We start from the raw sequence: 26,973 nt of genomic DNA on the forward strand, positions 1-26,973 counted from the left end.
GACTCAATTATTAAGTCAATATCAATTCTTAATGATCACACTGTAGAATAATACAAAGAATTTCCACAGCCTGATATAATACAAAAGACAGCAGATGTATGTTTATTAGAGAATTAGAAAAAAGAGTTCAGAAAATAACGAAGCCAAATGGAAATGAAAAGGGCTAAAATTGGTGTATTGCAAGATCGTTATTGGCACTTTTTGGGCAATTTTTACATTTCTGGTTTGATAAAACATAATTTAAACTGCTTAAAAATAATTTCTCTCGTCGAAGAGATGCTCATTCCTTCCGAAACATGGAGTAGCTTTCATTTTTTTAATGCTGTCGTCAGCTCGGGAACAACCTGGAAGCAACACAAAACAAGCTTACTATCAGCCAAATAACAATAGGCAATAGATGTTTATCCAACTCTAATCAATGTAAAAGAGATGTTAATTTATCAACATTGGAAGCAACTAAACATTTGAATTCAGTTTTTAAAAAACAAACTTACAAGATGTGTAAACCTGGACTGCCAATCAACTAACATGCTGATATATTTCAGTTTCAGTTTTTCATTTTTTTGACCACAGGAAGCTATTTTAAACAAAGATTTTAACTTTTGAAAGCAGTCAACTGGAAAAAAAACCCCACTATTTGTAGAAATTGGTGCCAAGGAATGGCCCCTGATGGTGGAACTGCCAAGGCTAAACTCCCAGGCAGCTAGGTGATTCCTTGTTGTCATCCAAAGAGTGTCGAAGGATGAGAACAGGAGGCATATTCCTTACCGGTTACACCTGAGCTCTTGTGCAAACTGCTTGTGTAAAATATCCATTACCTTTATCTTTCTAGACGACGTTAAGGAGGCCCTCACTTGGAGAGATCCCAGCTGAACTCACCGTCTGATGAATATAGCCTCTCAATTATTTAAGAGAGCTACATTTCCATTAAGTGGAAATAATGTGGTCGTACAAAATTTATTAAGGAAATTGTCTACATCTTGTTTCTTCCGAATGTCACTTTGTCTCCAGCTTATTAAAAGGCCTGTGTTTACTGCCAAGCTGGCAGGCAATCACCAAGAAACAGCATTAAATTCAGTCTGTCTTCTCTCCTTGTGGGGAGGGTCTGCAAGGCATAATGGGGGGGGAAGCAAGATGGAGGCCACAGTGGTAAACCCAAAGCAACTTTTTATGCATGTTGCATGCCATCAGGCGGAGTGGCCATCACATCACTGTGGCTGCCATCTTGACAGTGCAACGCTTTGATGATGTTCCCTAGTTGGGTCACGAAATGTCTGAAAAAAACGATCAACTTCAGAAACCACCAAGGATCCCACAATAACGTGCTATAAGAGCATATATAGGTAATCTCTTGCTTCCTTGCAGGCCAGTCTTTAAAAAGCTGATGAGGGCGATACCTCCTAATAATATCAATCAATCAATTCCCTAACTGTTGGCAGATACTCTGGGTGAGAGCTTTTCCAAGTCTTCAACAATCATGTTTTATAGCAATCTCATCCAACTTGGTCTCTTGCACTTGTACCGAGATACATCTTCATATTCTTGAAAAAGAATGCAGTCTAGCGTGCAATAGATTGGGTTCGTCAGAAGTCAATTGTATTTACACGTGTGCCTGCTATCAAAATTGGAAGTCAAAAATTGATAACGTTTGGTGGATGAAGCTTTCTATGGCTTGAAATATTAAGGGTCAGGAAATCCAGTGCTGTAGACCAGGGGTCTTCAAACTTGGCCCTTTGATGACTTGTGGACCTCAACTCCCAGAATTCCTCAGCTAGTGTGGCTGGCTGAGGAATTCTGGGAGTTGAAGTCCATGAGTCATCAAAGGGCCAAGTATGAAGACCCCTGCTGTACACAGAGACGAGAAGTTCCATGCCGAAAAAAGAAGACTAAATGCCTCAAAGTCAGGTTCAAAGTCTAATTCAACTTCCACCCTTACTGTCAAGAAGAAGAACATGCTCAGGTTGGTTCCTCTGCAAGCAAGACTCACCTTGAACAGGTCAGCTACTATGCCATAATCTGCAACTTGGAATATGGGCGCTTCAGGGTCTTTGTTGATAGCGACTATGGTCTGTAAAAGAACGAAATGGGGCAATTTAGAGAAAACGGGTTATTTACTGGGTAGTCTCTAGACCAGTGGTTCTCAACCTTTTTAATGCCGCGACCCCCAACCGGTCGTAAGTCGAGGACTGCTCAACCGGTCGTAAGTCGAGGACTATTCAACTGGTGCAGCACCGTTTGCAGAATGGGGCTTTTGGCGGGCTCAGCAGGGCAGAGACAGCCTGGACAATTCCTATTGGCTTTTGAAAGCCAATAGAATTAGACTCTATTCAAGAGAGTCTATTCTATTGGCTTTCAAAAGCCGATAGAATAAAAGAGAGTAGCACAGCTAAGGAAAAGGGGGAAAAAATGGTGGACTGCGTTGTTTGGCGACCCCCGTGAAATGGTCGTTCGACCCCAAATGGGGTCCCGACCCACAGGTGGAGAACCGCTGCTATAGACGCTACCGTTATTATGCATGGCTTTGCTGCTATTGGCAGAAATACAACAGCTGACCCAAAAGGAGTTCTCTTCCACTGTTCACGAAGCGGAAGTTCAAAAATTAAGTGAAGGCAAAACCTTTTCTCATGAATGCCCATGTAGGTGAATGTCAAAAAGTTCTGGCTTGTGTGCTACTTTCTCTGAAGCCCAGGGGGAGACCTATTATCCTTGAAGCAAGAACCTCTGCATTGTAGACTTGTCTTGACTTTTCACTTTGATCCTAGTGGGGGTATATTGCAAGCATCCAAAAATAAATACATAAATAAATCCAAATTGCTCAGCTTAATAGTAACGAATAGATTTTCGGGGGGGTGTTCCTAATGCCTGACTTATATACATATCCCAAATTATGGTCTAAGGCAGTGGTTCTCAACCTGTGGGTCGGGACTCCATTTGGGGTCGAACGACCATTTCACGGGGGTCGCCAAACAACGCAGTCCGCCATTTCCCCCCCCCCCTTTTCCTTAGCTGTGCTACTCCCTTTTATTCTATTGGCTTTTGACAGCCAATAGAATAGACTCTCTTGAATAAATTCTAATTATATTGGCTTTCAAAAGCCAATAGGAATTGTCCAGGCTGTCTCTGCCCTGCTGAGCCCGCCAAAAATCCCATTCTGCAAACGGTGCTGCACCAGTTGAGTAGTCCTCGACTTACGACCGGTTGGGGTCGCAGCATTAAAAAGGTTGAGAACCACTGGTCTAAGGAGCTAAAGCTTAGAAATTGACCACAATGAGTAACTCCACTCAGAAGTTGTAAAAATTGCAAACTCAGAGCTACAGATGATCTGCTGCCAGTTTTTGCCAAACTTTGTAATTTTAAGAGAGATCTTCAATTCCCAGAATTCCCCAGTTAGCCATGATGGCTAGGGAATTTTGGGAATTGAAATCTACCCCTCTTAAAGATGACAAGGTTGACAGACCACTATCATGGTCTATTTAGCCTAGCATCCATAAGATAAGGGAGGGAGGGGTCCACCCTCTACAAAACCCATTTTCTACTCTTGTAAGTGAAGTAAATAATACATTTTACTTGCAGAACACTCTAGGGGATTCCCTACAAAATTCTTCATAATGGCTGATATTTCCTAGCGTGGGGGAAAAGCCACTGAAGAGACAGCTAATGTGATTACAGAGAGTTCTTTTCAAACCCTTTTAAATAAACATTATTTGTTTGAGTAAAGACAGTCTCTTTTAAATTTTCTAAGCACAGAGGTAAGAGCACAGGTCAAATTGAAGTGAAATAAAAGTTTGGGTTCTAGAAAATCTGTGTTAAAGAGTTTAAATAGCCATCTAAATAGATATCAGACTAACAGCATAGCATTGACAGCATAAAAACCGATAATAATTTGATCCAGTCTAGTCAATCATTTGAATTAATGAACTAGAAGTTGAAGTCAACTTCTGAGCCCAAATCAATTCAAGTCAAGCTGATTTTTCTGTTCACTGCCAAAGACATGGACTAAAAGTTTAGTAAAAACTAAAATGTTCTCCTATAACCGGAACTCTTGCAAAAATCTAAAATAAGAGGGAGTTGATAGAATCGCTTCATACACTTTGAAACGGCTCGACTTTATTGACACAAATCAATTTATCGTTACTGATACAAGTGCCTCCATTTTGGAATGGAATTTACACCACCGCATGTCCTACACCAAGGGTAGTCAACCTTGGCTCTTTTATGACTCTTTTATGCTGGCTCAGGAATTCTGGAAGTTGAACGTCCACGAGTCATAAAAGAGCCAAGGTTGACTACCCCTGTCCTACACCTTTATTACCATATCTGGATCGCTTATTACTTTTACTGCGTGCGGCTTAATCTAAATCACACATCTCTATCAAACTGAAGCATTTACTATTTCAGCACCTAATACTTAAAATGCTCGTTCCATTTTTACAATTTAATAAAATATATTGGTAGCTTTTAGCTAATATCACTTTGAGGAAAAAGAGGATATGAATTTCAGATCTTTTTATTTGCCAATTTTAGAGCAGGATCAATTTTCAAGGAAACCCTGGTCCACTCAGAAGTGGATTTTATTCAGCGATGTTTAATCTCAGGTAAACGTAGGATTACGTTTAAATATTTCCGCATTTAGATTCCTGGGAACAGATGCATTGGGAATAATCCACAAGTAAAATGCACTGGAATGTTACAGATAGTCCTCATTTTACGACCACAATCCCAAAATTTCTGTTGCTAGGCAAGACAGCTGTTAAGTGAATCTTGCCCCATTTTACAACCTTTCCTGCCACAGTTGTTAAGTGAATCACTGCAGCTGTTAAGTTAGTTAACACGGTTATTAAGTGAATCTGGCTTCCCCAATTTGCTTATCAGAAGGTCACAAAAGGAGATCACATGATCCCAGGAAACTGCGACTGTCGTAAGTATGAGTCAGTTGCCAAACATCCCAATTTTGATCACGTGATCATGAGGATGCTGCAAAGGTCGTAACTATGAAAAAGGGTCCTAAGTCACATTTTTTCAGTGCCCTTATAACTTTGAAGAGTAACTACTTGAACTGTTGTACTAAACAATCTCCTTCAAAGGTTGTTATATTGAAATGTGTCCTGAATGAGCAATAGTTTGCTACTTAAATATTGCTATTTAAATCAAACAGGAAATAATAGCATTCTGTTGTGCTAATTCGGGGCTCCTTAAAAGTATTTCTGCAAGAAAATGTGTGTGTTTGGGGGGGAAGAATCTGATTCCTCATTATTTCAAAGAGAAAAAGGAGTGTGGAAAAAAAGAATATTTTAGATAAACACACCACTTCTTGATAGTTTTATACAGCCTTATATACTTTTATATAGCTTCAAGGGAAACGGGTGGGTGGGAGAGAATCACCTTTTGAAATTGCTGCCTAAAAAGGCAATAATTTTTTAAAAAAACAGTACATTTTTTTCATTGGCACAAGTCAGGTTGGATCAGAAGCCAACTCATGTTAACATGGGTACTAATGAGTTAAGTTTTTAAAGCTTTTATCATTTTATAATAGGTTTCCATCTGAGTGAATAAACTGTGGAATATTCAAAGACGCTTTTTACTTTGTGCAATAGTAAATCCATAATTCAGATTGTACATCGTCATGCATGAATTCATGCCTCACAGTCTGAAATATATGAAAATGAAACAAGTCTATGGATTCTACTTTTATTTTCACATTAAAAACTCAAGTTTGTTTCTCACTAAAGGTTCCAGGTTTGGCAATCAAGGACTTAAAAGGATAGGCTCTATTAATGTGTTTGCCTATGAACTGCTTTGAGTATTTGTAACTATTTTCGGAATAGAATTCGTCTGCGCTCCTTTAGATTTTGCGTTGTCAGTAACAACTACGACAAAAACCCATTTTGAAAGCAGAAACTATCAACTCCTCGTAGCAACACACAGAAATCTTGTACTGTACCTTACTGTCTTTCATTCCAGCTAGATGCTGAATGGCTCCAGATATTCCTACAGCGATATATAATTCCTGTATGGGAAAAAAACACAATATTTTAAAAACATTTAAGCTTGTGGGGAAAAAAATCTGCAAAATACTGCAGAAGTATTATGTTGGCTATCTACCTCCAATTTCAGAGTCAGCATTGGGAAGAAGCTAGGTTGCGTATCCACGTTTGTGATCCATACAGTACTTCTAGGGCAAATTTTCTGAACAAATGTGAACATCCTTAAAATGTGTGTCACATCGTTCAGCTGCATATTTAGTAAAGTCATGGAACAACACAGCAACAAATTTGTTTGCTGGAAGCTTTCAGCACAATCCTATAGTAAGAAACTGTGCTGATTACTTATTGCTTATTCCCTGGTGCGTGGGATTGCTTCCAAATAGGGTTTGCAAAGTGGCCTGTGCACCAGCTGTTCTATGCCTAGAACAGCTGGTTTGGGGTGATTTGTTCCCGAATCAGAATACGTCTCTGATCTGGAGACAAACCAAATCAGAACAGATTTTCCAGGCAGATGTAACAGGAGAGGGGAGAAAGAGATGGAAAAAGCTCAGGTTGCCATGCAGAAAATTGATTAAAAGCAATTTAGCTGTAATTTTTTTTCCTTCTTTTTCAATATTGTGGGGTCCTTGGTGCTCTCTGAGCTGGGTGGTTTTTTATTACCCAACCAGGTAACATCATCAGTGCGATGAGTGTGCGGTTTGCCTCCTGCTTATATATAAAGTGTGCCCTGCGAGTGTAGGGAGAGTGTGATTTTCTCCTTGGTAGTTCCTTAATTTGGGTATTGCTTTCTGCTCCATTGTTTGTCTGGTGTTAATCTCTGCTTATCTGGGTGTAAGGTGCCAGAGAGGATGTGTTCCGATCTTTTTGTTTCTCTGTTCTGTTATTTTGGTTGAATGGGTGAAATGTGGTTTATTTCTAGGTCTCTATGCTAGGTAATTAACAGGGAGCAAATCCCAAACCACCACTCTCACCTGCACTGGTTACTTAGTTGGGTAATGAAACATCTGCAAACAAACAACGAAATTCAGAAACACGCCACAATTGTCCTCCTCTTTGCAAACCCCACTCACTCCTAACCCTGAGGATGTTACCTGGCTGGGTCATGAGATGTTTGCAAAAAAAAACCCACCAAGCTCAGAGAGCACCAAGGACCCCACAATCCTCCTCCTCCTCCTCTTCCCTGCAAACCCAACTTTCTTCTAGCCCTGAGGATGTTACCTAGTTTGGTAATGAAATGTCCGCAAGAAAACCACCAAGGTCGGAGAGCACCAAGGATCCCACAGTTCAACCCTGAGTTACAAATATTTTATTTTCAATACTGTACTGACGTCATACGATCCCAATCACAGAGTAATTTCTTGTTCCTAAAGAGCCCACTTGGTCAAGCATTTTTCATCCCTAATACTTTGCACTTTAAGAACTTAGAGGGCCTTTGATCAGCTGGGACACGTGATGACGCCTGCCTGGGGTGTTCGCTTGAGTGCAGGGCCCTGCAGTTTTAAGGCTTTTTTTTTTTTTTTGCTTTGTTCTCCTGGGAGACACACATCAATTGCTTTCAGCTAAATGCACTCTCATATGAATATTTTAGTACAATTTAATGTTTCTGCACCAATCCCCAAGGAGCAGAGCATCAATTTGAGAACTCTTGGACTTAAAAGCCGTTGTCGGATAATGCAGCCCGAACAAGGCTGTCGGTCTTAAAACTTATTCACAGGGTGGGGAAAGAGTCTTAAAAATTTTGTCCTGGATAACAGGACAAAACAATGCTTTGAAGTTGTACCTTAAAAGCTTTCAAAAGGCATAAACAATCTCTTAATCGAAACCAAATCCTCCCCCCAAAAATTTTTTAATCAACAGTACCAATTTACGGGGTGGGGGGGTGTGGGTAGTCTGGTGATTAAAAATAACCCGATACAGTGAGATTCACTGTACATTTTAAAAGTTAGGGCTCGGTGAAATAGAAGAAGCTTTGAAGCGATCTGCATCTCTGCAGAAATTTTAGTGCAAAATGCAAGTTATTGTGTGAAATTGCTCTCCACAATATCCGTTACTAACGCACAACTCAAAACACTGGTTTGAAAAACTGAACTTGGCTACAAAAACCTGGATGCAAAATAAGAAAATATGCAAAAGAACAAAAGAAAAAGTTGCATTAGAAAGAAGTCTTAATAACAACGTGAACTAATTTTTAAGGCAAACAATACATTTTAACCTAAATCTTGATTTTTTTTAAAAGTCACCCAGCAGGAAAATCCAGATGGAAAGAAGAGAGACTGCGTATCCTGTCCTTGCTGGCTGAACTCATATTGTGCAACCCCTGAATATCCAAATGACCTGGAAGATACATCTAGGCCTCCAGAGAGCATTCAGGTGGGCATCAAGAGTGCAAACTAACTTCTAGTGGAGTTCAAACCAACATTAGAAAACATTTTCTCTCAGCAAAACGCCTTGGCATTCAACGCAAGTAGAGCAGAAACATCCAACAACAGAGAACTGCTTCAGTGCTGACCAGCAATCTAACAATTGGGGTTTGCAACTAAACCCTTGACTCAAAGCTGGGTCAACGTTCCAGCCAGCTGTGCAATTCTCTCTCTCTCTCTCTCTCACACACACACACACACACACACACACACCAAAGTGACTCCTGGTTCAGTCTTCCCTGAGCTGAGGGCAAAGGAAATGGGGCAACGACGTGCATCCCAACTCTTTACACTTCATAGGAATCAAAGAGTTGGAAGGACCCACAGAGGCTTCCGGGTCTGTGTAGAAATCTAAAGAAGAGGTAGTCCTTGACTTACGACCAACCCAACGTCGTTAAGTGAGTTTTGCCCCATTTTACAATCTTCCCTGCCACGTTCGTTAACCGAACCACTGCAGCTGTTAATTTAGTCACACGCTTGTTAAGTGAATCTGGGTTTCCCCCCCCCTCCTTCCCTCTGCTTGTCAGGTCGTAAAAGAGGACTGCGTGACCCCCGGGACGCTGCAACCGTCGTAAATACGGGTCAGTTGCCAAGCCCCTGATTTTGATCACGTAACTGCAGGGATGCTATAATGGTCGTGTGAAAAAGAGTCCTAAGTTACTTTTTTTCAGCGTCGTTGAAAATGGTCCTTAGTTAATTTTTTTCAATGCCGCTGTAATTTCCAACGGTCACTAAATGAACGGTTATAAGACGAGGTCTACTTGTAAAGCACCCGTGATGGATAATGGCTCTCCAGCTTCTGCCTGAAGACGTTCAGTGAAAGGGAGACTATAACTCCCATCATTGGCTGCCCTGGTGACCTCTTATTCTTAGGGCTTTTCCCCCCCTGACCCTGGAAGATTCCTGCCTCTCAGGTTAAGACCATCATTAGCTACCCTCCCTTCTTCCAAGAACCGCAGAGAGCCGTTCTTGGCCTTCTTCTCCCTGATGGCCTGACCGGTCCTTGAAGCCATCACATTCCTCACCTCAAAGAGAAATAGGTCCTCTCCTGTCAATCTTGCTTCACAGGGCTCAGTTTCTAGTCCCTGGCGTGGCATTTTATGCATCTTTTTTTAAAAAAAAAAACCAGTTGCTTCCAAGAGCACTGAAGATGGGTCTATTGTTTCTCTGATCAACCTGGTTACTCACCACTTCCATTTCCTATTAGAAAGAGTGACGGATTGACATCAGCAGTGTGTGAGACACAAACACACACACACACACACACAAACACACACAAAGCACCCTTCAGGATGGTGTGGCTATGAATAAGGCCTTTCTCCTTCCATCTCCGCTGATTTTTTTCGCCAGCTAATAGCCTGGAAGGGGAGCTAATCCACAGGTGACAGTTCCGCAAACAAAACACAGATCCATAAAGCAGTGCAATCCCGGTTCTCTGATGATCACGATGCCAGCTCCAAGTTGTAAACCGAGGCTCACTTATTTTCCTGGCGCCGAGTCAAGCCCTAAGCTTTACATCTATAATAAAAGCTTTTCAAAAACAGCATCCCTGTTGAATTGGGTGTTTTTCTTTCACAAGTGTCTTCAAGTCAACAAACCAACCCGTGTTGTTTAGATCGGAATGTCCTGTTCCGAAGAATAGTCCCCCAAGGGCCTATTTCTCAACCTTGGCAACTCAAGAGATGTGGACGTCAACGCTCAGAATTCCCCGGCCAGCCATGAATTTTCGGAGTTAAAAGTCCACCGCTTTGAAAATTGCCAAGGTTGGACGTCTCGAGAAACTAAGAAATGTATGGACTTCAACTCCCATAATTTCCCAGCCAGGGCAGATGGGTTGCAGCTCCCCAAATTCATGCATGCTGGCTGGGGAATTCCAGGAGTTGAAGTCCACACATCTTAAAAGATGAAAAACACTGACATAAACAGTCACAAACGCAGAGACACCCTGCTACAACCAGCAGGAACTGAGCCCAGACGGCCAGGTGACATCAAGGGTGGCACATCACCTGATCCATCAACAGGCACAACTCCTCTCCAACCATCATTCAAATTAAGATCCACTTTTCTTCAGGCAACTGACAATCACAAATAGCCGTTATGACGGAAACGCCACGACGTTTCTTTCCTCTTACAGACATCCCAACCCACTCCGTTTTCCAAAACTTACCGGTGCTACAATTTTGCCCGTCTGTCCAACTTGCATGTCGTTGGGGACAAAGCCGGCATCAACCGCTGCTCGAGAAGCACCAACTACAAGCAAGAACGATTGTTTGATATGAAGACAAAAACATGCATCGCTTGGTCCCCTTCCCTGAGGTTAAGATTCCTTGATTTGGCCAATTTCCATTTTTGGATCCCGCTGCTGCCCTGGACTGACAAGACTCATGTTCTAAAGCAGTGGTTCTCAATCTGTGGGTCGGGACCCCATTTGGCGTCGAACGACCATTTCACGGGGGTCGCCAAACAACGCAGTCCGCCATTTTTCCCCCCCTTTTCCTTAGCTGTGCTACTCCCTTTTATTCTATTGGCTTTTGAAAGCCAATAGAATAGAGTCTCTTGAATAGAGTCTAATTCTATTGGCTTTCAAAAGCCAATAGGAATTGTCCAGGTTGTCTCTGCCCTGCTGAGCCCGCCAAAAATCCCAGTCTGCAAACGGTGCTGCACCAGTTGAGTAGTCCTCGACTTACGACCGGTTGAGTAGTCCTCGACTTACGACCAGTTGGGGGGTTGCGGCATTAAAAAGGTTGAGAACCACTGGTCTAAAGGGCTTCCAAAGACCAGGTAAAGAATAGCTCTAGCTCAAACATGAATTGTGGGGTTCTCTAAACTTGGTTGTTTGCTTGCAAACTTTTCATGGCCCAACTAGGTCACATCATCAGTATATGATGATCGCCATCGCAAACAGATGTTACCTAGTTGGGTCATGAAACATCTGGAGGTAAACAACCAAGCTCAAAGAGCACCAAGGACTCCACACAGAAAGCAGCATCCAAACCAACTGATGCCTCATTAGCAATGGCCAACCCTCAACCGGCCTCTACACCTAGCAGTCACCAACGTAACGTGAATCCTGGTTTGTTTAAAGAAGCAAGACTAAAGCACTTTTTACCTGCAGCATGCAACTGATCCGCCAGGTCGTACAACAGCTTGAAGTTTTCGCCATTCTTCAAGCCTCGCCCTTAAAAACAGGAAATTAAATCTGTTCAATGAAAGTCCAATAGATTCCTTTAGGGGTTTGTGAACGCTCACACTGGAGATTTTCAAAAGAAAAAAAAAGTGGGATGGCTATCTCTCAGGGATGTTTATTTTATTTTATTTTATTTTTAAAATTTATAAGCCGGCCCACTCCCGAAGGACTCGGGGCAGCTAACAATAAAAAACACATAAAACATAACAAAACAACAATACAAAAACAACCATCCAGGGGTAAGGTTTTGTAAACCCCAGGCCTGCCGGAAAAGCCAGGTCTTAAATAGCTTACGGAAGACCAACAGGTTGGGAGCAGTCCTAATCTCCGGGGGGAGCTGATTCCAAATGTTGGGTTCTTTGCATCAGACCAGGGGTAGGACTAGATGCTCTCTAAGTCCCTCTCAACTCTTGCATTCTACACTCCGAGTTCTTCTGCCCGATTTCATTTCTCCATGCGCTCCAGAAAGGAACACGAAGAATTTGCATGGCGTTTGTTGTGGTTATTTTCACAAGTAAGTGTCGCTTCTGAATTAATGGCTTATTTCCTTATCCCCGCTCAAACAAAATCCACAGGGTCGAAACAGGACTTAAATCTTGGCAGACCGTCCTCCCTTTTGCTAGAATTTTCTAGCAGGAAAGCAGGGCAACATTTCACTGCTTGCTTTGAAGGTGGAGATCCTGACTGAAATGCAGCCTTACAGTATTTGCTACCCACCAATGAAAAGCAGATCAGTTTTGGAATTAAGACTTTTATTAGAGCTCTTTACCAATTGTTAAGTCAAAAGGTTGGTGTTTATAGTGATTAATGTCACCTCCAAAGGGGTTCTCCCTTTATTCAGTCTCTGGTTGAGTTTTGGCAAGATGCACCGTTTTTTAAAGGCGGCTAGTCCTCGGCTTAAGACCACAACTGAGCCCAAAATTTAGGTTGTTAAGCTGCTCAATGAGTTTTGCCCCCTTTTGAGATCTTTCCTGCCACAATTGCTAAAGGAAACGCTGCGGTCGTTAAGTTAGTAACATGATCGTTAATGGACTCTGGTTTCCCCCTTGACTTGGCTTGTCAGAAGGTCACAAAAGGGGATCACACAACTGCCGGGACACCGCAACCGCTGTAAATATGAGTCAGTTGCCAAGCGTCTGAATTTTGACATCATCATTATAATAATAATAAAGTTGGAAGGGACCTTGGAGGTCATCTAGTCCAACCCCCTGCTCAGGAAAGAAACCCTATAACAGACATGTCAAACACAAGGCCTGGGGGCTGGATGTGGCCCACGAAGTGGTTTCATGTGGCCTGCGAAGCCATCCTGGAAACAGTGAGGGAACGGCCCCCGCTGCCTTGGCCCTGGCCCAGGCCGGATGGGAGCCAATGTACAATTTTGTGGTGGCCATCTATGCTGAAACGCATTCAGTCTTAGCTCCACAAGGCAGTCTGGAAACAGCGAGGGACCAGGAGAACCTTGAGCAGCAGCCTTGAGGAAGTGGGGCTGGGCTTGGTGCCGCGGGTGCTCGAGGGCCAGGCTGGGCATTTGACCTCTGCTGCCCAGGGCTTCGGGCAGCCCGCACCACCATCCAGCCCCCCCTGGCATGGCCTGAGAAGAACAGTGAGGCTCCTCCAGTGGACCATGCCTTGGCACTTTCCCCGGCCCTACCCCCTTCTGCCAGAGACTCTCAGATCTGTCCCACTCCTGCCCAGGCCCCCACAGGCACCCTTGACGCGAACCATGTAGAGCTGGCCACGCCCACCCAGTAGGCCACACCCACTCCATCCACGCCCACCCAGTAGGCCACACCCACCGAGTAGGCCGCACCCACCCGGCCCCCTGAGGGCAACCACAATGCTGATGCGGCCCTCAATGAAATTGAGTTTGACACCCCTGCCCTATACCATTTCAGACAAATGGCCTTCCAGTTTCTTCTTAAAAACTTCCAGTGTTGGAGCATTCACCGCTTCTGGAGGCAGGAGGTTCCACTGGTTAATTGTTCTAACTGTCAGGAAGTTTCTCCTTAGTTCTAGGTTGCTTCTCTCCTTGATGAGTTTCCATCCGTTGCTTCTTGTCCTGCCTTCAGGCGCTTTGGGGAATAGCTTGACTCCCTCTTCTTTCGGGCAGCCCCTGAGATACTGGAGCACTGCTATCATGTCCCCCCTCGTCCTTCTCTTCATTAAACTAGACATACCCAATTCCAGCAACCGTTCCTTATATGTTTTAGCCTCCAGTCCCCTGATCATCTTTGTTGCTCTTCTCTGCCCATTTTCTAGAGTCTCAACATCTTTTTTACATCGTGGTGACCAAAACTGGATGCAGTTATTCTAAGTGTGGCCTTACCAAGGCCTTGTAAAGTGGTATTAACACTTCACGTGATCTTGATTCTATCCCTCTGTTAATGCAGCCTAACACTGTGTTGGCTTTTTGGCAGCTGCAGCACACAGCTGGGTTGTATCTAAGGGATTGTCCACTAGGACTCTGAGTGGACAATCACTTAGATATGAGCCAGCAGTGTGCTGACCAGGGGTATCCGGCAATGGTCATAAGTCACTTTTTTCAGTGTCGTTGTAAATTTGAATGGCCACTAAATGGCTGTAAGTCGAGAACTACCTGCATACAGACTCCCTTTTGAATCTGAATAAACTTTGATTAATCGTTACTTACCGCCTGATACAACCACCTTTGCACTAGTAAGTTCTGGCCGGTCACTTTTGGTCAACTTCTGCTCAATCCATTCTGACTGGCCGACAGGTGCAGGGGCGGATACTGTTGATATTAACAAGACACCTTAATTAATCACCAAATGAATTAAAAAGTAATCCTGATACTTAAGAGAGGCTGAATATTTCAGTATTTATTTTAATGGATGTTTTAACCCAAAGCAAAAGCCCCCCCCCCAAAAAAAAACCCCACTCACTTTTTTCGACAGTGGCGCTGCCTCCGCTCATTGGGGCAGCCTCAAAGGAAGTCCCCCGGACAGAAAGCACCTTGACCTTCTCCTCGCATTGCACAGTGCACAGTGCGTTGCCTGACACGACACAACACAAAACCCGGGGGGGGGGAAAGGTCAAATACAGCTGCACCCAGACCATGGCTTGTCTCTTGTTGGGATAAAACTACTTCAGAGAGCGAAATTTAAAAGGTTTAGAAGCCGTCTCAAGAGTTGGACGTGTCCACTTTTCCAGGAGCCACCTCTAGGGTAAGAATTCTTTCCTTCCCTCGTGAAGCTGAACGGCTCGACCGATCCGGGACAATGAAACCGGGCAATTTTTGCAGGAGCCTGCAGTTGTAGGAGCCTACTGTCTGAACACAGGGCCCGCAAGCCACAATCACAAAGCAGAATGCTTATGGAGATAGGAGGAGGAGGAGGAGGAAGGTGAAGAGCAGGGGCAGAGGAGGAAGAGGGAGCAGGAGAAGGAGGAAGGTGAAGAGGGGGGAGAGGAGGAGGAAGAGGAAGAGGAGAAAGGTGAGGAGGGAGAGGAGGAAAGAGGGAGGGAGGAGAAGGAGGAAGGTGAAGAGGGGGCAGAGGGGGAAGAAGAGGGAGAGGGGGAGGGGGGGAGGAGGAAGAGGAGGAGGAGGAAGAGGAGAAAGGTGAGGAGGAGGGGCAGAGGAGGAAGAGGAGGGAGAGGGGGAGGGAGGGAACAGGAGGAAGGTGAAGAGGGAAGAGGAGGAGGAAGAGGGAGAGGGGAAGGGAGTAGGAGGAGGAAGAGGAGAAAGGTGAGGAGGAGGAGGAGGAAGAGGGAGAGGAGGAAAGAGGGAGGGAGGAGGTGAAGAGGGAGAGAGGAGGAGGAGGAGGAGGAGGAGGAGGAGGAAGAGGAGGAAAGAGGGAGGGAGGAGGTGAAGAGGGGGAGAGGAGGAGGAAGAGGAAGAGGAGGAAAGAGGGAGGGAGGAGGTGAAGAGGGAGAGAGGAGGAGGAGGAGGAGGAAGAGGAGAAAAGAGAGAGGGAGGAGGCGAAGAGGGGGAGAGGAGGAGGAAGAGGGAGGGGAAGGGAGGAGGAGAAATGAGAGGAGGAAAGAGGGAGGGTGGGAGGAGGAAGAGAGATTAGCCACTGCTACACCGGCATAGTGATTTTTCAAAGGGAAATTATTAGACTGGGATTCAAGCCTCTCCACGCAATCCATCAATCTCCAAGGCAAGACAGTCCTGGCCAAAGGAAAAAGGAGTCTGCCGTGACAAATTTAAAACGACATAAAAGCTCATGTTTCCAGGTCCAAATTGCATTAGGGGGATCAGATAAACGTAATGAGGCTAGACAAGTATTTGGGCTGCACAATAATTAGGGGAAGTCAATTAAATATTACAAATAATGGTATCAATGTCCTCCTAACCAAGAAAAATAACCCTGCGGATTGCTGAAATCCGAACTAATGTCACCCCCGTGAAAGAAAGGGGATCAAGCTGGATGGCTGAGCGTTGGCAAAATCTGATCAGAAGTGCATTAACAAGAATGCAACGCAGATTTGGTTAATTAAGAAGCTCCCTCTGGTTGCCCAGAACACCCAGCAACAATCTTAGAAGGATCCCATTAGCTGTGTCGGAAAAATTGTTTTTGTTTCCCCAGATCCTACAGTTCCCCGTTTTTGAACTTCGGGGTGTGTGTGTGTGTGTGTGTGTGTGTCACAGGTAGCCCAGAATAGGCCTGCAAATCTCACCTGCATAAATAGTCCTCACAAAAGTATCGGCTGACTTGATTTCAGTGACCTCTGAGATAGGAGCAACATCCAACTTAGCTGCCACTCTGGGAAGGAGATTCTAAATATGAAAAATACACCGACAGTCACAACTCGGCAACTCCCAGACAAAACTAAGCAGCGGTTCAGAACTCTACCCAGAAAATTAAAGATACATTTAAAGAAGCATATTTAGGGCTTCGGTGTGACACAAACTCCATTAAAACGAGGCAAGGTTGATGGATTGAAAGCACATGCAATATTTTGGGAGTGCCATCCGGCCCTCTCAATTCCTGGCAAATAGATGGGAAGAAATGGAGGTGGTGACAGATTTTATCTTCCTGGGCTCCAAGATCACCTCAGATGGGGACTGCAGCCAAGGAATTAGAAGACGCTTGCTCCTGGGGAGGAAAGCTATGGCAAATCTAGACAGCATGCTAAAAAGCAGAGACATCACCCTGCCAACAAAAGTACGTATAGTCAAGGCCGTGGTCTTCCCAGTTGCAATGCATGGCTGTGAAAGTTGGACCATAAGAAAGGCTGAGTGCCAAGGAATTGAGGCCTCTGAACTATGGTGCTGGAGAAGACTCCTGCGAGTCCCCTGCACTGCAAGGTGATCGAACTGGTCAGTCCTAGAGGAGATCAACCCCGACTGTTCTTTAGAAGGCCAGATCCTGAAGTTGAAACTCAAATACTTTGGCCATCTAATGAGAAGGAAGGACTCACTGGAAAAGAGCCTAATGCTGGGAAAGACTGAGGGCAAGAGAAGAATGGGACGACAGAGAATGAGGTGGCTGGATGGAGTCACTGAAGCAGCAGGCGTGAACTTAAATGGACTCCAGAAGATGGTAGAGGACAGGAAGACCTGGAGGAACGTTGTCCGTTGGGTCGCAATGGGTCAGACACGACTTCACAACTAACAACAGCAAAAATTTACAGGTCGTCCTTAACTTACTGCTGCTTGCTTAACAACCATTTAAAACTAGAAAGGACCCTCCGAAATTTATTTACAACCTAGTTCCAAAGTTATGATGACGACAAGCAAAGTCAACGGGGGAAGTCAGATTCGTTTAATGACTGCATGATTCACTTAACAACTGTGGCAAGAAAGGTCATAAGATGAGGGAAAACACAACAACCATCTTGCTTAGAAACAGATCTTATGGTTGTTAAGTCGAGGACTATGTGTATGTCAGGTTTCGGCAACAATATACCCCACACCGAACAGGGGGTCTGCTCAACAGCCGCTGAGTTTGCTCGAAGGTCGTAAAATCAGGCCTGGTCACCCAATGACCTGCTTTACGACAGTCTAGCGGCTACGACCAAATTTGCCAGAATTTAATTACAGTCATACGTTCAGGGACTACCTGTATGTAGTGGTTCAGGGGTCTTCAAACTTGGCCCTTTGATGACTTGTGGACTTCAACTCCCAGAATTCCTCAGCCAGGCACGAGTTGAAGTCCACAAGTCATCAAAGGGCCAAGTTTGAAGACCCCTGTAGTGGTTCAATGTCTTTAGAGCAACGGATTCCTGGGTAATTTAAAAGATGCTCACCTTCCCAAAGGCAGATGCTCCGGCACAGATGTGCGTGTAACTGAACTGTTTCTGAGTTTCCAAAATCAACGGTGTCAGCTCCTCTGCAGAAAAAAAAATATAATGGCCGGAGCAATGTTATTTTTTTTTTCTTCTTTTGGGAGGGAGGGGGGAGAAGACAATTTGCAAAGAATCTTAATGCCAAATTCGCCTGGGGAAAAAAATGACTCACCAGCCAGAAGTCCTTTATATGCATCGTGTTGGGCAAAAAGCACCTTGGAAACTCCAGGTACTTTGCTCAGCTCTTGGGCCACCTGTGAGAAGTAAGACTATGAAGTCAGTCATCCCCAATTCCCAGAATTCGTAGCTGTCTCCAACAACTGGAATGTTCAATTACTATTTGTACAGTGTTTGATTATTATTTGTATTGTAGTATTTGGGTGGACTTCAAGTCTCAGAGTTTTCCAGCCAGTCGGCCGTGCCAGCTAGGGAATTCTGGGAACTGAAGTCCATACATCTCAAGAGTTGCCAAGGTTGAGAAACACTGGTCTAGGGCAGGGGTAGGCAACCTTGGCTCTTTTATGACTTGTGGACTTCAACTCCCAGAATCCCTGAGCCAGCATGACTCAGCATGGAACCTCTCCCTTTCCCCTCAGCATGGCTGGCTCAGGAATTCTGGGAGTTGAAGTCCATGAGTCAAAGAGCCAAGGTTGCCTACCCCTGGGTTAGGCTTATACTCTATGATATAGGGCAGGGGTGGGCAACCTTGGCTCTTTTATGACTCGTGGACTTCAACTCCCAGAATTCCTGAGCCAGCATGGCTCAGTATGGAAACCTCTCCCTTTCCCCTCAGCATGGCTGGCTCAGGAATTCTGGAAGTTGAAGTCCACGAGTCATAAAAGAGCCAAGGTTGCCTATTCCTGGTCTAGGGGAAACATTTGTATCTGGCCTAGATGCTGGTGAAAAAATAATTACATGGGGGATGCAGAACTGTAATTAAGAGCATTATCTCAACTTTAAGATACATGGACTTCAACTCCCAGAATTCCATGATGGCTAGGGAATTCTGGGAGTTGAAGTTCTCAAGGTTGAAAAACATTGAATTAGAGCTTGGATATTCTTAATTCTTTCAGTCCTACTCAGATATCTTAAGACAGCTCCAACATTATTATTTTTTTAAATTTCTGTACTTAACTTTGAAAAAAACTCACATCAAAACTAATTAGCGTTTTCACCAGCAAGCTATAAACAACACCAACTCCCTGTGTCAACCCACTTTTTTTTTTTTTTTTTTTTTTTTACCTTTTCACAACTGGTCCCCGCTACTAAACAGGACACTTCGCCCCCAAGTCGTTTTGCCGCAGTAATGGTGTTCAAAGTAATTGGTGTCAGGGCCTCGTTGGCGTGTTCAGCAATTACTAGCGTACTCTGAAACCGGTGAAGTAACAAAATCTGGAAAAGAAGATAAAGAAGGGAGAAAGAGAGAAAAAAAGCAGTTTGATTAGCACAAAAATATCTGAAATAATGCACGAACAAATAAGATACGCTGCAGATTTTAGCATTCACTTATTGCTTTGTCCCATCAATAGCTGCAATTGTTTTTTAGACAGATGCTTGTATGCTCAGCATTTACAAGCTTAAAACAAGATCTACTGCTTTCTGCCAGAATCTATTTGTGAAGGTTTTTCCATACCCCAATATCTTTGGTATCTTTTACATCATTTCCATCATCCCAAATTAATCCACTGCAGGGTGATTACGGTTATAAACCATGGAAGGTTGCTGTAACATAATCCACCATGCTAATAGTATGAGTTAGTACATAAATGTTTTCAACATCCCAATTTATGTTGAGACGCTAGATAGAGTACAGAGAAGAGCAACAAAGATGATCAGAGGACTGGAGGCTAAAACATATAAAGAACGGTTGCTGGAATTGGGTATGTCTAGTTTAATTGAAGAGAAAGACGAGGGGGGACAGGATAGCAGTGTTCCAATATCTCAGGGGCTGCCCCAGAGAAGAGGGAGTCAAGCTATTCTCCAAAGCTCCTGAAGGCAGGACAAGAAGCAACGGATGGAAACGAATCAAGGAGAGAAGCAACCTAAGGAGAAACTTCCTGACACTTAGAACAACCTGCCTCCAGAAGCTGTGAATGCTCCAACAATTTGCCTGAAATGGTATAGGGTTTCCTGCCTGAGCAGGAGGTTGGACTAGATGACCTCCAAGGTCCCTTCCAACTTTATTATTATTATTAGGGGAGAAAAACACCAGGCCAAAATTCACCTAAGCATTGTCCATACCTAAAAGACAATCAGAAGTTGTGTTTGCTTGGTCCTAATCTATCACCTTAACCACAATGCCACAGTGCCTCTTAATCCATGAAATACCATGCCAAAAATAACTGGAGGACACGTAACAATAGAGACAAGAATATTATTAAGATAGTCCTTGACTTACACTGGTGCATTTAGTGGCTGTTCAAAGTTACAACAGCACTAGGAGTAGATTATAACCGTATTTCATATTTACGGCTGTTGCAGCATCGCCATGGACACAGGATCAAAATTCAGACTCTTGGCAACTGATTCATGTTTATGACAGTCGCAGTGTCCCAGAGTCATGTGATCCCCTTTTGTGATCTTCTGACAAGCAAAGTCGAAGGGGAAGCAAGATTCGCTTCACGACTGTGTTATTCACTTAACGACTGTGGCAAGAAAGGTCGTAAAACAGGGCAAAATTCAGTTAATTTCAATTAGCAACAGAAATGTTGAGCTCAATTTATTTATTTATTTATTTTATTTATGAGACTTATATACCGCTTTAAGTGCAAGCACTCTCTAAGCGGTGTACACCAGTAAGCAATGTATATATATATATATATATATATATATTTACATTGCCCCCAACAATCTGGGTCCTCATTTTACCTACCCCGGAAGGATGGAAGGCTGAGTCAACCTTGAGCCGGTGAGATCTGAACCGCTGACCTGCTGAACACAGTCATCTAAAGTGGCCTGCAGGACTGCACTCTAACTGCTGCGCCACCTCGGCTCTTAATTGTGGTCATGTGTCACATACACATCTTAGTTTAAATCTTCAGTCTTCTCCGAATTAGCAAAGCCAAAGACATTCCTTGACCGTTTATTTCCCTGGTTAGAACAACCGATTCTCCAATTTATTAGATTTTTTTTCCCCTTAAAGTTCACTGCAAATTCATGACTACTTTTTTTACAGTTGCTTCATTACAAGCTCAACATAAAAATGATTGCAGTAAGATCTCCAAGTTATGAAAGCGCTCTGGATGATGTGATCCGTGATCCGTGATTTAAGGCCGATTGGTGGGAAGAGCAGCACCGATTCCTGCAGGGCGCTTCATGTTTCAACTTCAGGGTATTAAATCATCCCAACGTGTAAAAGGATTTTTAAATCATTTGAAGTGAATTACCGGGAAGAAATGACTTATTTCCAATGTACATCAAAAAGAACGTATTTTTTGATTAGGCTCCATCCGTCATTTTCCAGAAAAAGTTACAAGGCCGCAGGTCACTGCCTGAAGAACGAATCTATAGCTTTGTGGCAAAATGCCCACATTGGCTTCAATTTATAGTCCCGTCACAAAGAGAAATATGCTGTAACTGCTGAAAGTTGGGATGCTTAAGTTTTCCAGCAGGACTAAGAACTACTTGAAAAGTCAATCCAGGTTTTGCTGGAGAGGATGTGTTGCTTATTTATTAATAAACACCCAGGGTAGAATGCCACTTTTCTGCAGCCGTGTCTTCTCCTCAACTTAAGATCACAGTTGAACCCACAGTTTCTGTTGTTAAGTGAGACCTTCGATAAGCAAGTGTTGCCCCGATTTACAACCTTGCCTCAGTTGTTAGGTGATTCACTGCAGTTGATGAGTTAGTAACCTGGTTGTTAAGTGAATCTGGTTCCCTTATTGACTTTGCTTGTCAGAAAGTCACCAAAGGGGATCAACATGATCCTGGGGACGCTGCAACCGTCATAAATCTGAATCAGTTGCCAAGTGTCTGAATTTTAATCGTGTGACCACAGGGACGCTGCAACGCTTGTGTGGAAAAAAAAATTTGCAACTTCAAAGTTGCAACTTTGAATGATCCCTAAGTGAACGGTTGTAAGTCAAGAATTGCCTGTAGATCAGCGGTTCTCAACCTATGGGTCGCAACCCCATTTGGGGTCGATCGACCACTTTTCAGGGGTCGCCAAAGGCGGCGATCCGCCATTTTCTCCCCTCCAGGGTGGCGCCGCGCATGGGGCCGCCGCCGCGCCGCGCATGCGCATAACGTTTGTGTGACGGGGGTCGCCGTCACACAAACGTTGAGAACCGCTGCTGTAGATATTTCCCCTAGAAGTGATTTTTCTACCTTTGTGTAAAGAGGCAGATCATATCTAGAAGCTGGACCAGCTGTTTGAAACCTCTTTCCCTGAATACCTTCTCTATTGTTTGCCTTAGATTACGTTTATCTGGGCTACGCATTCATAGGAGCATTCTTGCTACCATACACAGTATTCGTAGTGTTGTCAGTCGTGCCAGGCTCTGTTTTTAAGATTTTTTTAAAAGCGTCTTTTTTGATATCTTTCCAAGTCCTTCCTTAAAAAGCAGAGCGTATAAAATACGTTCAAAGTCTTCTGAAAAGGATGGTTTCTTCTCTTTCCTATTCCAACTTTCCTGTCTTTGAAAGTCGATCCACTTTTGACCTAGTACAGGAGTAGGCCACCTCGGCTCTTTTATGACTCGTGGACTTCAACTCCCAGAATTCCTGAGCCAGCTTGGCTCAGCTTGGAAACCTCTCCCTTTCCCCTCAGCATGGCTGGCTCAGGAATTCTGGGAGTTGAAGTCCACAAGTCATAAAAGGGCCAAGTTTGAAGACCCCTACCCTAGGCCTAGAGTCTAGACCAGGGGTAGGCAACCTTGGCTCTGGCTCTTTTATGACTCGTGGACTTCAACTCCCAGAATTCCTGAGCCAGCATGGCTCAGCTTGGAAACCTCTCCCTTTCCCCTCAGCCTGGCTGGCTCAGGAATTCTGGGAGTTGAAGTCCACGAGTCATAAAAGAGCCAAGGTTGCCTACCCCCGACCTAGTAGGAACCCAGCCAGGAGGTGGGAACACGGAGTCCTGTCCAGTGGCGGGAGGGTTTCCAGTCAACCATTAACTGAGAAGCTCTCCAGAAAGCACAATTTTCTCACTGCACCATTTTTTCTTGTACAAAATGTATAGTTTCCCCACCCAGGATGGCTTCACCAAGCAAAACTTCACCAACAAGCTCTGCTATCTTCTTCCCTATTTCATCCTCCCTACAGAGAGTCTCTTTGATGTGGCTGGCATTCCTGCCTAGCCGGCTTTTGCACATGGGCACTAATGCAAACTGCGAGAGGGAACATCCACGGGCAGGGCAGGGTTTTTAATTAAAGCTTGAGTGCCGTGTAACACAGTGATGGCTACTCTGCTGGAAATGTATAAACGCACAGTGGAAGCAAGATTGCTCTATTCACCTGTATAGAGCTAATTCCCAGGAAAGGGGGGGGTCTTAAAGCTGGGATTTTTAAAACCTTTAAATTCCCCAAACTCCTGATCTAGTGAGAGAAAAATGAACTGTATTGAGGGAACTTTAGTTTTTTCCTGCTGTTTACCTGCCACGCAATCTACCAAGCCCCGTTTGAGAAATCTCGGTTTAAAAGTCCAGCAGATACACTCTGTAAGATCTACTCAAGCAGAGGATAAACATTTGAGGAGGGGAATGCTTGCATCTGGATTCCTACAACTGCAGGGCTGCTGTTCTTGACGCCCTACCTAATTTTTTCCACTTCTACAGCCCAACAGACAGCCTGTTGTCCTAGGTCTGACTTAAGCTAACAGATGCTCTCCAGTTTTGTAAATTTCACGCCTCGCTATCAGCAAAAAAAACCTGTTTCAAAAGGAGCCTCTAACTCAGTATCAAAGGTAAGCTGTTTTCCCCCCTTCTAAGAACACCATCTCAGGAGGGTACACAACCAATTTCCGCAAACTGGCAACCTGCAGAAAGGCTACAATACCACATTGAAGACCCAGCCAAGGCACCTTACTTCTGTCCTTTGCATGACAACATCACAACATTTCTGATGTCGCTGTCAATGACACCACGACAAAGCGAAGAGCTTTGGAGCTGAAGGGTTTTGCGGGCAGCTGTGGCTGGCATCTTCAGAGGCAGAGCAAGCTCCTTTGCGGACTATCCCATGAGCTGTGAAGACACCTGAAAACTGGGCCGGGGTCATTCCGCCCCAAAGCTCATCCCTGCCCGATTGACACCCCTCCCCAGCCATGAAAGCCGGCCCAGAATAACCAGCATGAAGGTTGACATGCCAGGGACGGGCCAGGAACATTCCACAAGAGCCTTCTGGAAGGAAACACCACTCAAAATTTATACGCCGTTCCAGAACCGGATAGGGTATAGTTTAGCAAATGTATACTAGTGTATCAAATAAATAAAAATACATGAACATAAATAATAAAGAGAAAACTCAATAGGAGCCCAAAATAACCCGATGGAACATTATCCAACTATGGAAAGATAAATAAACAAATCAAACAAATCAAAGCCATAAAATCCCCAATCTGGGTCCTCCAAAGGGCTGCAGTTCTTCAAAGAGGATTGAGGGGTGGTTTTTTTGGGTGGGGCGAGATCCATGTCCCATTCTGACCCCCCCAGTATCAGAAGCCACCTGGTCAGATGTCTACGGAGATTGTCAAGTCATCCAGGTCCTGGTTGTCCCAAAGGTGCCTTTTTTCCAAGAGGCAACTGGACTTTCTTTGTTTTATTTTTGAAGACCTTTCACTTCTCATCCAAGAAGCTCCTTCAGTTCTGACTCAGCCTTCAGTCAGAGCGGAGGAAGCTTCTTGGATGAGAAGCGAAACCTCTTCAAAGGAAAAACCAAGAAAGTCCAGTTGCCTCTTGAAAAAAAAAAGCACTTTTGGGACACCTGGGCACATGCCCCCCCCCAAAAGGGGGGGGAGCATGTGAAAGTGGCCCATGCCATTTCCCCCCCCCTTTGGGTGCCCCCAAGACCCCTGACCTGGGTGCTGAGAGCGACCCCTTGCCTGACCCCACTTTAGGCAGCCAAGGGGCCAGAGGGGGCACCCACATTTTGCAAGGAGGAGGTCAAAAGATTTGGGGAGGGGGAGTTCCAGCTGGGAGGGGCGTGTCTGTGTTTGTTCCCGCCCCAAAGCCCCCACCCCAAAGCCCCCCTTTTTAAATGACATTGCCAGCCACGTCCTACCCTGCAGGGACGGCAGAGGAGAGGGAGGAGCTTCAAGGTCCCCAGCCCGCAGGAGCCCCTCCCACCCAGGGAAGAGTGGCCTTGATTCCCTCGCGTGACCTTTGCCCTTGGGGGTGCGGCCGGCCTACCCTGCAGGGCTGACCGGTAGGGAGGCGGGTCCCCGGCTGCAGCCGGCACTCACCGCTCTCCGCCCCAGGCGCTGCGCCCTGAGGAAGCCCCGGAGCGCAGTCATGGCGGCCACCCTCGACGGCGAGCCTTCTTCCTCCTCTTCCTCGGCCTCGGCCTCAGGCGCCGGCTCCGCCTCCGCCCCGTCTCATCTCGCGAGAGTTCTGGGGAACGAGAGGCGGTGGCGCGTCCGCCATTGCTGTTTAAGAGCGGCGGCGCTGCTCATTGGCGGACGGGAGCCAATCAACGAAAGAGGCGGGAACGCCAATTTTTTTTTTTTTCGCCAAGTCGATCCCCCTTGAAATGAGCTACAAAGAGGCGTGGTGACTTTTGACGGACCGACCAATCAGAGAATGGGGGCGGGGCAGGTTTTCCTAATACATCTATTCCTTAGCGCCGCCTTGAAGGACGCAGCGCTTGGACTTCATCTCCCATAAGCCCTTTCGCTAGGGGCTTCTGGGAGTTGTCCTATCTATAATACCAACTGGTTTAAACCAGTGTTTCCCAACCTTGGCACTTCTAAGATATCTGGACTTCCATTCCCAGAATTCCCCAGCCCTGAATCCCTTCTGTATTAAAAAGCCAAATATTTTCAATTTTAACCTATCAGCTGTCAATCAACAGTCTAGCTTTTATGGCATCTAGCATTAAATATTTTATTCCGCTTGTTTTCAGCAGTTTTCTCCAGCTCTGTGATTTTGCACAATTTAGCCTTTCCAGCGGTCCATCTTACCCTGCCGTTTATGTAGTTATGACATGCTTGACGTTTTTGCAATGGGTACAATGTTCCTCCCCTTTAATAGCAAGGAGATATTGCAATATTTGATCTAGATTTATCATGGTCTTTCTATGACATAGCTGGTTCCGAATAAAACTTGAGTATAATTTTGTGAAAAATACCACATAAATAGCCTACCTGCTTAGCCTGAATTCATGGCAAAAGTGCCTGGATCTATTTAAACAAGTCATGAAGATTTTTGGATTTCAGATGGTACTAAATTAAATTAGTAATTTAAGCCTCAAGCAGTTATACTAATCCAGAAGGCTTGGCACCTTGAACAGGACAAGTGTTTAAGCCCTTTCGAACTAAGAGAATGGGTCTCCATTTGTAGAAGACATTGGTCGACAAATGCAGAGAAGAGCAACAAGGATGATTAGCGGACTGAAGGCCAAAACCTACGAAGAACGGTTGCAGGAACTGGGCATGGCTAATCTAGAGATGAGAAGGACCAGGGGAGACATGATAGCAGTGGTCCAATATTTGAGGGCTGTCACAGAGAGGAGGGGGTCAACCTATTTTCCAAAGCACCTGAAGGCCAGACAGGGAACAATGGATGGAAACTGTTCAAGGAGAGACTCCACTTAGAAATAAGGAGAAATTTTCTGACAGTGCGAACAATCAACCAATGGAACAGCTTGCCTTGCCTTCAGAAGTTAGAGACTGTCAGAAATGGTGCTTGGGCAGGGGGGGTTGGACTAAATGACCTCCGAGGTCCCTTCCAACTCTATTCTATTCTTTAAAAAAATCAGAATGTCTCAGAGCCTTGCCTATAAACCAGACCCCCCTGCATGAAAGCTTCACCAAGTATTTCTCGCCAAGACCAAGTCAACCACCACTTTCGGCCTGAGTGGAATATGCATTAAACCTCCCTGCTGCTTTTCCACTTTGCATCTGCCCAAAGTTTGGAGGGGCTTTGCATAATCTGTCCGGAGGTGCCTGGAACAAGATTGGAAAGCTGAAATGCTGGGAGTT

At 44.7% G+C, this 26,973-nt stretch overlaps 1 protein-coding gene across 1 annotated transcript; it reads right to left on the bottom strand.

Moving 5' to 3' along the window:
- Positions 1-74: 74 nt before the first annotated feature.
- Positions 75-25,395, bottom strand: ETFA (electron transfer flavoprotein subunit alpha). Its single transcript, XM_039337612.1, has 12 exons — positions 25,237-25,395; positions 19,083-19,232; positions 18,013-18,094; positions 17,802-17,884; positions 16,230-16,329; positions 14,495-14,605; positions 14,242-14,343; positions 11,514-11,582; positions 10,572-10,654; positions 5,942-6,007; positions 1,988-2,068; positions 75-344 (listed from the first exon to the last, which is right to left on the bottom strand). Exons 1-12 carry the CDS (start codon positions 25,285-25,287, stop codon positions 309-311), a joined length of 1,014 nt encoding a protein of 337 aa, XP_039193546.1. The 5' UTR covers positions 25,288-25,395; the 3' UTR covers positions 75-308.
- Between the last annotated feature and the right edge of the window lie 1,578 nt (positions 25,396-26,973).

This window comes from Crotalus tigris, unplaced genomic scaffold (genome assembly GCF_016545835.1).
Source record: "Crotalus tigris isolate CLP2741 ecotype Arizona unplaced genomic scaffold, ASM1654583v1 scf7180000017683.1919423, whole genome shotgun sequence".
In the NCBI taxonomy this organism is placed as follows: Eukaryota; Metazoa; Chordata; class Lepidosauria; order Squamata; family Viperidae; genus Crotalus; species Crotalus tigris.

Bases quoted from the DNA above. Each gene is read 5' to 3' on its own strand.
- ETFA (XM_039337612.1), bottom strand. From the start codon at position 25,287: ATGACTGCGCTCCGGGGCTTCCTCAGGGCGCAGCGCCTGGGGCGGAGA. The intron at 18,095-19,082 runs GTAAAAAAAAAA...TACTTCTCACAG, and splicing joins CGGGGACCAGTTGTGAAAAG to GTGGCCCAAGAGCTGAGCAA. The intron at 345-1,987 runs GTGAGTCTTGCT...TGTTGCTTCCAG, and splicing joins TAGTAGCTGACCTGTTCAAG to GTTGTTCCCGAGCTGACGAC.